The sequence below is a fragment of the Micropterus salmoides genome, unplaced genomic scaffold (assembly GCF_014851395.1).
Source record: "Micropterus salmoides isolate LMB-PRFRI ecotype aquatic unplaced genomic scaffold, ASM1485139v1 Ms_hic_scaffold_1422, whole genome shotgun sequence".
Lineage (NCBI taxonomy): Eukaryota > Metazoa > Chordata > Actinopteri > Centrarchiformes > Centrarchidae > Micropterus > Micropterus salmoides.
The window spans coordinates 1-11,315 of record NW_024040511.1 but is presented as its reverse complement, the minus strand read 5'-3'; the positions used below and the strand labels follow the sequence as shown (position 1 = coordinate 11,315).

The following is an 11,315-nucleotide window of genomic DNA, read 5'->3' as shown; positions in this document are numbered from 1 at the left end:
GCCAACCACAAAGGGTTGTGTTGTTATTTAATATACCAATTTTTCTATTACTATTACAGGCCTATCTAATAATATGACATTGTATATTCTTATTTCAAACTTTGTCTAAGTTTTAATTTGCATGCATTTAATTTTTGGTGGTGCTAAAGGAACACAGCGCCAAGTGCTCAGCCAGAAGTTTGTATATATTGTCACAGGTTAATGTCACTACATATTACCTTACCTTTTAGATGCCAATGCTGCTAAAGATCTTTCCACATTGGGGTTTGGCGATGCCACCCAAATATCAAGTTTAAAATAAAAAACAATAATGGTAATTTTTTTTATCATCATTGAATGCCATGGTGTATAGTTATGCTATGAGGAAGCAGATAGAGAAGAAAATATTCAAGAAATGGCAGAACAAATCATATAGGAAGCAGGGTCAGTATTGTTTGTATTGTTCGGACAAGATTAAGTTCTTAGCATTTCTGGCCATCGTGATTAACTGTGCTGCTAAAGTGGAAAGGAAGTCTAAGAGAATATAAATAGTTGTTTATGCTGTCAGAATGTTTTTTGATATAGTGGGAATGGAGAGGAAGTGCGGGCTATTGTTGAGAGGGGCTTTCAGGCCCAGCTTGAGTAGGCTAGTTTTCAGAATTTATTTATTCATTGTTCGATTGGATAAGAGAATTGAATCTTATTTTCAACCCAGAAGAAGGCGGTAATGCAACATTTTGGATGCAACTCGCCCCTAAAGAACAAAGAAGAAAAAACATTCTCAAGTTTGCAACAGCAGTTTACGAGGCGTACGCGAAGGTAGCACAATGTTGTAAGTGTAATGAATGATGTACCGCAGACCTGAGTCGTGGTCCGTACACGTGGAGAGTCAATTTGAGGATCGATGGGGCTGTAGGGCAGTACAGCAGTGAACGCGTTGTTATTTGGATTGAAATTTCGCCTCTGGCAAAAGGTCTTGTGAACTGTTTTCGTCGTCGGCAATTTGTTTTGAAAGGCAGCTCTGAAATATTTGGTGAGTTTAAATTGTACGCTGTTAACTGCTAAGGTAGTTTGGCTAGCTAGCAAACACTGTTAAGTTACAAGCTAGAAACAATAAATGAGTGTGATTTCCGGTCAAAAACAATTAAAATAAAGTGATGTTACAAATACCATGCGCTAGAATTTAGCTGTGTATTTGAATGATTTATTATATTTCAGCTGAAGTCTTGTAACCCACAGTAGAGTATGTAATAATGCAATAGATGGTCAATGTGAAGTATTTTGTTGACATGCTACTCATACAAAAGTTACTCAAATAGCTACATTCGCTTTTATTTTGAATGCACTCGGGTCTTCTGGTCACGTGTAAGTTGGCGAGCTTGATGCCGTTGTTTGATATGGAGAGCATGTTAGCTAACGTTACTCTTTGGACAGAAACAGAAAATTAGCAGTGGTCCTTTTGTTCAGCAAACATTGAATTTGTCTGTTTGTCCGTTCACTGCAGACACTAACCGAGGTCTTGGTGTTGTGTGTATGATTGTAATTCTCGCGCAAGGTATTATTTTCGGCGGGTGGCCGCTCACTTGTAGCTTACGGGAATCCGGCACTTCCCTCCCGCTCGGGCCACACGGTGGGTGTCACCGAGCGCTTCCAACGTGCCATGAGGTTATGTGTTGAAACTGTTGTGTTCTGGGAAGGACGATAAACGTTTAGGTTTCAGCATTAACGTTACATATACTTGTTAAATTTGATGACCTCCGAGTTTTTGTAACTTCAAATAACCAGTGGTTTTAGACGGTAAACTTATTTGTCCCCAATAGTTGCCTTGGCAACAGCTCCAGGGGTCCACGTTGTAGAACAAGAACATGGAGGAGCCATTGTTTTAGTGAAGTTAGCTCAATAGCGAAATTAGCTTTTACAGAAATGTTCTCTACCCTTACTGTGATCTTATTGTATAGGTCTAAATATTTCCTGTCAAATGTCGATACCTTTGGCGCTTTCAGCTGCATCTTGTGGCCTTCATCAGCAGTTACCTCCAATGAACCTTCAAGCTCACACATTGTTTTCTGTTGAGGCTGTTTCTGCTTGACTTTCATTTAGTTGTGGTGTCATTTTTCACTTTGTTACCTCCTCAGTGCTGCACTGCAGTGGTCATGTTACTGGACATCTTTCCTGTGTTTTAAGCTTGTGTAGTTGATGATTTTTAAAATCTCAAGCACAGTGAGGCCTGAAACAGTTTTACCAAAGCACAAATAGTTTATACTTACTCTGAATTAATAATTTTACATGATCTGCTGTTTGGTTTTAATCGTCTGTATTTAGATACCAGAGCACAATGATGAAGTACATCCTGGTAACCGGGGGAGTCATCTCAGGCATCGGCAAAGGAATCATTGCGAGCAGTGTGGGCACAATCCTGAAGTCATGCGGCCTGCACGTAACTGCCATCAAGATCGACCCTTACATCAACATCGACGCGGGCACATTTTCACCCTATGAGCATGGTATGTCGGAGGAAACGGTCGCTCTCATTTAACACAGTCAGAAATAAACAGCCACGCGTTATGTGTGTGTCACGACTGTGTCATGCCCACTCCTTCCAGGGGAAGTGTTTGTGCTGGATGACGGGGGTGAGGTGGACTTGGACCTGGGGAACTACGAGCGCTTCCTCGACATCCGGCTGACCAAAGACAACAACCTGACCACCGGCAAGATCTATCAGTCAGTCATCAACAAAGAGAGGAGGGGAGACTACCTGGGCAAGACTGTGCAGGGTAAACAGCCGCTGTTCTAAGTGTGGTAGAGGGTGCCGGGCTGAAGAGAAGTGGTTAACCAGGAAAGATTTGTGTGTTTTTTTTCTCTTTTCCAGTGGTGCCACACATCACAGATGCCATCCAGGAGTGGGTTGTGAAACAGGCCAGAGTACCAGTTGATGACGATGACGTAGAACCTCAAGTCTGTGTAATAGAGGTAAGCCGTGCGCCGCCAAATGCCTCATATTTTGTGGAGAGTTACCCGCTGCGTCAAGGCCCTGCTGAGACAAAGGCTGCCGTGATTGTCACTCTCAATATTTTGTGACTCTCGGCGTGTTCGCAGTTGGGAGGAACTGTCGGAGACATCGAGAGTATGCCTTTCATCGAGGCCTTCAGGCAGTTCCAGTTCAAAGTGAAGAGGGAGAACTTCTGCAACATTCACGTCAGTCTGATACCACAGGTAAGAGAGCAACTCCTTCAGGCCTCGCTGCTTTTCTCTGAGGCCAAACACTTGTTCTGCCTCAAGCACCGTGCGTCTCTTACTCTGGAAGTACAAAACAACTAAAAAAAATAAATTAAAAATGTGCATGTTGAAATATGTACTCGAAGAATCATACATTTTGAATTCACAAACAAGATTTTCATATATGGATAAAATAGAATATGGATCCTCACCAGGAATCACACTGAAACTTACGACTAAACACACTCCTACCTTAGAAGGACATGAGCTATTTATGAAGCATCTTATACTTACTTACATCAAGAACAAGGATTACTCTCAGGACAGACTAACTTTTTTTAAACACAAAGTAGACATTATGATGATGGCTTTTGTGGTTCTCTGACAGTTGTGGTTTGGCGTGTTAGACGTGGGTAAAAATGAAAATGCTGCAAGTAGCAGCACTTTTACGTGTAGATATAGGATGAGATATATATATATATGATAAATAGCCTGTTCTCTTAATGATATTTACCAATATACAATTTACATAGTAAGTTAACACTGTTCCTGTAATATTTCCTATAATAAATGCCTTTACTCCGAGGCCGAATCATCAGAAATGCGTCACTCTGAGAAGTTTTTGCAGTGTGGGACTGATTTCTCAGATGGAATGCATGTAGTTTTTGTTGAGTATAGTATGGAAATGTAGACAGAGCAGGTCTTCTGAGCAGTAAAGGAGCAAAAGGCAGCTCATGTGTGAACCAACACACGTGTTCATTTGGAGCTTGACACTGTCACAGTGTTTGTTTGATGAGGGCAAAAGATCTAGTAGGGTAGCATCTTAACAAAATCCAATGTTAATTTATCATGAGAATTACTATACAGTCGTATAAATGCCAAAAGAGGGAAGGTGATAACATTACCAAATAAGGTTTCTTTGCAGATTCAAAGCTATTTTTCAATATCCCATACCCCCTAAATGTGACATTAGATCCACCCTGATTGCATCAGAATGTTTAGAATACAAATTCAACTTCTTCAGAAATCAGTAAATAATTTTGGACTTTCAGCGTTGCGTTTTTTTGTTTCTTGTATTTTTATCGAGATGCACAGACAGAAGGTTAGCATCGTCATGACTTATACAGGCAGTTACATATTTGGTACATCTCCATTGTTCTGTCCAGCCCAGTGCAACAGGAGAGCAAAAGACCAAACCAACACAGAACAGCGTCAGAGAGCTGAGAGGCCTGGGTTTGTCCCCTGATCTGGTGAGTCTGCTGTACACACACATCCTCCAATAATTGCTCCACTTCACACTGTGTGTGTGTGATTCCTGCTGACTGATTTTACACATCAGTGTATTTCATGAATCATGATCATCATCAATTAAGGCTGTGTGATGTGACTGAAATCTCAGATCCCAATATAGAATTTTTTTTGTAAATTCAATTAAATATCATACTGTTGGAACAGTAACTGGTGATATTTCTCTGCATCATAAAGGCGAGGTATGCGGGGGGGGAAAAAACAACCCAAAAAAACTTACTCTCCTCCATGTTTGTTTGTTCTGAATGCAAATTCCTTCCCTGCAACTTGAAAACTTAACTTCACCGCAGAGCAAAAGTGCCGTCCCCTTGCAGAAATATTACAGTAAAGTGCGGAATTTTTCACACAACGAAATAAACAATGGAGCATAATTTTAAATGATAGATGTTTTACTATCGTCAAACGATAGATATCGTCATATCGCACAGCCCTATCGTCAAATGTCCGCAGTATCATGGAGCTGGTTGTGTGTCCCAGAAGAACAACCTGAAACCTTTTTAAAATTCACCCAGAATTCAGTTCTAACCTCTCTCACACACACAGTTGGATAATGTTGGAATACAATGTCTTGTTTCATGGGTTATTTGGGATTTTTGAGGGTAATGCATATAATAATAATAAAAGAAATGAAGATTTTAAAAGTTCAATTAATGCATGACGTTTCCTTAGTCAATGAGTAATTGTTTTAAATAATTGTTTGTGATTTTTCCCCTAATCGATTAGCCTTATTCCTGTGTCACAACACCACCCAGTCACCACTGAAATTGAGATTTAACAACCCGATTTTTGAGCCCAATGTGATGGTTGACCGCTGGGCTGTGATCAGGGGTAAATCAGCGATCGTCGGCAGTCGTTATATGTGAACTACTCAAGGACGCATCAAAACGGCTCCCCGACACATCACTTACGCATCACCGACGCCAGCCAGATATCTAGCATGCCAAATATCTGGAGAAGTCAGTTGACCCGACATCAACATCCAGCCAATGAGAGAAGGCAGCTACTTTTTTCACCGCAAAACCCTTTTAACTCTCCTCCAGCTCTCGCTGTAGCACAGATGATCCCTGCTAGCTGCGTGTGCTAATTCATTCTTTCACCCAGCTTCTTTGTCTTGACAATTGCTATCTTTATAATAACAAACAGCTGTTTTGTGTGTAGGTTTGCGTCATTTCCTGTTTCACATTTCACGTGTGTTTTATTGACAAAAGTGTCGGGTGACAGAGCCGCTGTCAGCTCGTGTAGTGTGTGACCCCCTGTCATCGATCAGTCCCATAGTGCAAACGCCACAACGACTTCAAGACTCCCGCCACAAGACGGCAAGTTGTGTAGTGTGAACGGCACGGCCATCGGCCGACGCTGTACGTCGTGTAGTCTGCACGAGCCTTAATGTTTTTAACTTTGTGTATGACAGCAGTATGTTCTGAGGCGATCCTGACCTAACAGAGTTGTTAACGCAAATCACTGAACTCTTTTCTTTAAAACTCATTATCCTGTCGTCGCAAAGAAACTTCAGAATAACATGTCGAGTCCTCAGAATACAGCCACTTTACCAAACTTCACACACGCACAAACACAAAATCAGTGCAACATGCAGTCTTGACCACATTTCTTATTTGGCTCCTGTGTTTTCTGTGTGAAGTGACCCAATTTCATCTCCTCTTTGCTGACAGATCATGTGCCGCTGTTCCACCTCTCTGGAGAACTCGGTGAAAGAAAAGATCTCCATGTTCTGCCATGTGGAGCCTGAGCAGGTACCTCACTGACACTGAAGCACATTTGTCTCGTCATCTCTGATGAAGCAGAGCCCTGACTCCCTGTCTCGCTCCAGGTCATCTGCGTGCACGACGTGTCGTCCATCTACAGAGTACCTTTACTGCTGGAGAATCAGGGCGTGGTGGGCTACCTGAGCAAGAGACTGAATATGCCCATAGAGACTCGACCCAGGAAGATGCTGACCAAGTGGAAGGAGATGTCTGACAGGCGAGTGCTCAATAGAGGATTTCTGCCCTATGTGATCTGCTGATTTTACTCCAGAGAAGGTCTTGTTTCAGATGGTTTACTAATGTACATGCTGTATTCACAGGTCAGACAGACTCCTGGAGCACTGCTCCATAGCACTGGTTGGGAAGTACACCAAGTTTTCCGACTCCTATGCTTCCGTTATCAAAGCGCTGGAGCACTCAGCCCTGGCCATTAGCCATAAGTTGGAGGTGAAGGTATGTACACCGTGTTGTTAACCCCTGCTGCTCATTGTCACAATTTACTAATGTCTTCATTTAGTTCACCCAAACAATATGAGCTACACTTTAGCAGTTTGCACCAGAGGTGTGGACTCAAGTCACATGACTTGGACTCAAATCAGACTCGAGTAACAAAAATGATGACTCTTGACTTGACAAAATCAAAGAAGACTTGTGACTCTACTTTGACTTTAACACCAATGACTTGTGACTTCACTTGGACTTGAGCCTTTTGACTTGAGCTGACTTGACACTCCCCATGCCCGAATATAAATTGATATTAAAAACTGCACAGCGCATTAACAGCGCGGTGCTCAATTAGATGTTGCTTCCTCCAGCAAGAGGGAACAATCGCCGACTGTTCACTGCGCGGCTGGCCGCGCCGCGATCTCTTGTCTCTGGCCTACAACTAGCGCGCTGTGAACCGTTCGTGATCGGACCCTCTGGCTGCATAAATCATGCACAACAGCTGGGGGCCTGACGCAGCCCCACACAACTTTCTAAATTCCTCCCTCTCACGGAGAAAAGAAAGGTCAGGTGGAAACAGTGTAGAGAGACTGCCACAGCTGTTGCATGAAGCTGCTTCCACCAATTATAAAACGATAATAGCGCTGAGTGCTGTTTTGTTTTATAAATCCAGCGCACCTCTTTCCTTTACAGCTGAGGCCCTCCCTAAAAGGTGTGTTCAGTGTTGCTTCACCTGATCGGTTCTTGTAAAATATCCACAGTGTCTCCGTCTTCTAACGTCATAGCGATTTATAGTTTTCTCACCGCTGGTTTCTGTCACTGCATCTCCCGACAAAACACCACGATGTATTATTTCAGCGTTCTGTAACGTAACTTCGTCAACTCAAGTAGTTCACCTGCTCTGTGATAGGCCTGATTTGGAAAAACTGGCAAATAGACGGCACGATTATGAAAGTATCTATCTGAAAAAAATCTCAACCCCTCCCTACAGGCCTCCCTCCAAAGCCACTGCCCCAAAACACATGTTCGGTCCTGCTACAACCAAATGATTTCTTTTCCTTTTGTTTTGGTGTCGGACTATTTGATTTATTGAGTGCTGTCAGAATGTAAAAGGATTTTCAACAATTATTACAAAGCACGCTTCTGAAATAAATTGCCCTCCCTGGCTGTAAGAAGCGATGTGACTTACAATCCTGCGTATGCTGCCATCTAGTGGTTGCTGCATGCTATGAGATACCCACACAGGTCCTTTCATTTAAGTGGTAGATCAGACCTGCTCAAGGTTGGATTTACGTGAGGTCACCAATATGAATGATAAAGTTTTAACTTGTCCTGCAACAAAACGAACAGGAGAGTCCCTGAAGTCCTGAAAATTTGCAATTGTGCTTTACAAGATGTGTGCACTAAATATTATCTTGTGCGCGTATGATTAAAAGGATCTCTGTGAGCTCCTTAATTTAGCCCTCTGAAAGGGACCGTTCTGCACAGTTGGTATTTTTAGTTTGGATACTGTAAGTACATTTGGTAATACCAAGATACTTTTACTGTTGTAGAATTGTACAAGTACAGCAGACTTCAGCTGTTGACCCCACAGTGGTCGTGGGGCTGCTCTGGAAAGAGTAGTGCAAACTTTAGGAGATGGATGGATCTTACAAACTTTAGGCCCCACGATACGATATTGTCATGATCCTTATGTCACAATACGATATTACTGTGATTTTAAACATTGTGATGTTTTGCAAAAGGAAAACCTTTTTTTTTTTTTTTTTTTTTTAGTGGACTGAAAAAGCAATTGATTTTATTATTGTATCAAAAAATAAAATTCTCATGTCCAATATATATAATTAAAGATCGATACTTGGCGTCTGTGTATCGATACAATATTGCCACGGAAAATATCACAATTCTATGCTGTATCGATTTTTATTTATAAATCCCCCCCCCCCACTAAACAGTGACGTGTTTCTTCTCCTCAGTATATAGACTCAGCGTATTTGGAGCCGAGCACTCTGCAGGAGGAACCAGTGAAATACCACGAGGCGTGGCAGAAACTCTGCAGTGCTGAGTGAGTGCTGAGGGAACCCCTTTTAAATTTTGTTTGGGTTTTTTTTTGTAACAACAACCTCGACATTAAATGTGTAGTTACATCCAACAGTTTCCCCCCCCTTCTGTCCTCAGTGGCATCCTGGTTCCAGGAGGTTTTGGTGTCAGAGGAACTGAAGGAAAGATTCAAGCCATCAACTGGGCCAGGAAACAGAAAATACCTTTTCTAGGTACAGGATGACCATGATCACACGCTTATCATTATCTTAATGCTGTGATAAGTTTTATTTACCCACCCCCCTTTCAGATTTGTCATATTGAAATGAGTAGTAACGCACTACTTGTATATATGTTTCTGCAGGTGTGTGTCTTGGAATGCAGCTGGCTGTATGTGAATTTGCCAGGAATGTGCTTGGCTGGAAAGGTACTATTAATCTCCCTATGTGATAGGCCTGATTTGGTATAGTTTTTCGCTTTACCTGACAAAGAGTTGATAGCAGTGGCTAGTGATTACATACTTAACAAAACTAATTGCATGTCTCTGCGTCTCTGCCTGTTTTTGCGCTTAGATGCCAACTCAACTGAATTCGACCCAGAATCAAAGCATCCTGTGGTAAATTTTTATCCTATTTAGTAAATGATCCTGTTGTAATTTGACCTGAGAAGTGCTTTGAATTGAAATGCTCGTGTGTAACCTTGGCAGGTGATCGATATGCCAGAACACAACCCCGGTCAGATGGGCGGAACGATGAGACTAGGGAAGAGACGGACCATCTTCAAGACTACCAGCAGTGTACTGCGTAAGAGGAAACTTTAAATTCACTTTCAGCCCAGTGCTGATGTAGCGATGCGTCTGCCCTGCGCTCACAGCTGTTCTGTATTCCAGGCAAACTGTATGGAGATGCAGAGTATGTGGATGAAAGGCACCGACATCGCTTTGAGGCACGTTGACCCGTCAGTTCATCAGCAGCATAAACCACCTTGTTGACAGTGGGTGTATTTATTTTTGAACTTTGAATGTTGTGCAGGTCAATCCTGAGCTCAAGAGTCACTTTGAAGAGAAGGGCTTCCGGTTCGTAGGTCAGGATGTTGAAGGGGAAAGAATGGAGGTCATAGAGCTGGATGGTATGGACAGTGAAACACTAAATTCCTTTTTATCTTGAACTGTTAACTCAGGGGTTTTAAAGGCCAACAACTTCACTACAACTTTCTGCGTACTTTTCTGTTTTCAGATCATCCATATTTCGCTGGAGTGCAGTACCACCCCGAGTTTACCTCTCGCCCCATTAAGCCATCACCCCCCTATCTTGGTTTGCTGCTGGCCTCTGCCGGGAAGCTGCAGAGCTACTTACAAAAGGGCTGCCGTCTGTCTCCACGGTAAACACGCAGCATCAGATTACACGTCTCAACAAGTGTACAGACTCAGATTTGTCAGACCAGGGCCCCATTCTTCATATGTGGATAACTTTATTCAGATTAGAATGGTGATTTGACAGGAGTCTGTATGTTTTTGATTCTTTGAAACTGGTTTAAAATGCATCTGGAAGATGGCTATAAACCTGCAGAAGTGCCTGCAGGCTTACGGACAGATCGTGACCCAGATGTTTTACATGAACTCATTTTCAGGTACTTACAGCTCGCTTTAAAGAGTAAATATAATCGCAGGGAACATGCAGATTATTGTAAAATCACTATGATCTGTTGGTGTAATTATCACGATTAAGTGATGTGATTAAATATAAAACTTTGTACACTAAAACTGAATTTAGGTTAAGATACTGTATGCAAAAAGACAACCTAAAAGATTCTTATGTTTGAGACCAGTGGAGCCAGAACACATCGCATTTAATGAGTCTCTTGCACATTTAATCATGCATGTGTGGAAACACTGAAGCACAAAAGACCAATATTTGTGGTGGAAGATGGGAACTTGCCATTGACATGATCAGCACTCAGCCAGTCATGAGTTTAAAAAGGAGAGCTTAGGGTTAAAGTCAACTGCTTTGAAAGAACCAAATTAGTAAACCTGAATAACTAGGCCTGGATTAATGACTTATTCTTTGACACAGGGACACATACAGTGACCGGAGCGGCAGCAGCAGCCCAGACTCGGAGTTGTCAGAGCTGAAATTGCCTTCCATCTCAAACGAATGAACTTCATTTCCTGCCTGGAGTAATAAACCAACTACAAACCCAATATTGCAGATGTTCTGGATTTTCAGCTACACTTGTTACGGACCAGATTAAATATATCCTTTGAAGTCTGAACAGTTTAGCTTCACATTAACACAAGGCTCAGGGATTGAAATGCAGATCCATTTGTCAGTATGGTGGCCTTACTGTAAATACTACATGTATTTAAACATTTTGACAGATGTGCAGCTTCCTCAAGCTTACCTTGTTTAAACACCAGTGTAAAGTGCAGGACTCGTAAGATTCAAGCCCTTGCTGAATTCACATAAGATTACTTGTACCCACAAAGGTGAATCAGTATTCTGTTGCATTTTGCTTTTAGTCCTTGAATAAATTTCACAGAAAGCCAAGTTTGTCTGAGCCATTTAT

At 42.0% G+C, this 11,315-nt stretch overlaps 1 protein-coding gene across 2 annotated transcripts; it reads left to right on the top strand.

Annotated features, from left to right (window-relative positions):
- Window positions 1-828: 828 nt before the first annotated feature.
- Window positions 829-11,296, top strand: LOC119903259 (CTP synthase 1). 2 transcript variants are annotated; one of them, XM_038719465.1, is made up of 18 exons: window positions 829-1,012; window positions 2,302-2,483; window positions 2,583-2,753; window positions 2,849-2,949; window positions 3,076-3,192; window positions 4,362-4,445; window positions 6,174-6,254; window positions 6,332-6,483; window positions 6,587-6,719; window positions 8,687-8,775; window positions 8,889-8,983; window positions 9,115-9,177; window positions 9,323-9,366; window positions 9,457-9,553; window positions 9,640-9,695; window positions 9,782-9,878; window positions 9,986-10,130; window positions 10,823-11,296. In XM_038719465.1, the coding sequence occupies exons 2-18, from the start codon at window positions 2,315-2,317 to the stop codon at window positions 10,905-10,907; spliced, it is 1,779 nt and encodes a 592-aa protein (XP_038575393.1). In that variant the 5' UTR covers window positions 829-1,012; window positions 2,302-2,314; the 3' UTR covers window positions 10,908-11,296. The 2 variants fall into 2 exon arrangements, with proteins under 2 accessions (XP_038575393.1, XP_038575394.1); XM_038719466.1 differs by lacking the exon at window positions 829-1,012 and adding an exon at window positions 1,453-1,609.
- Window positions 11,297-11,315: the final 19 nt, after the last annotated feature.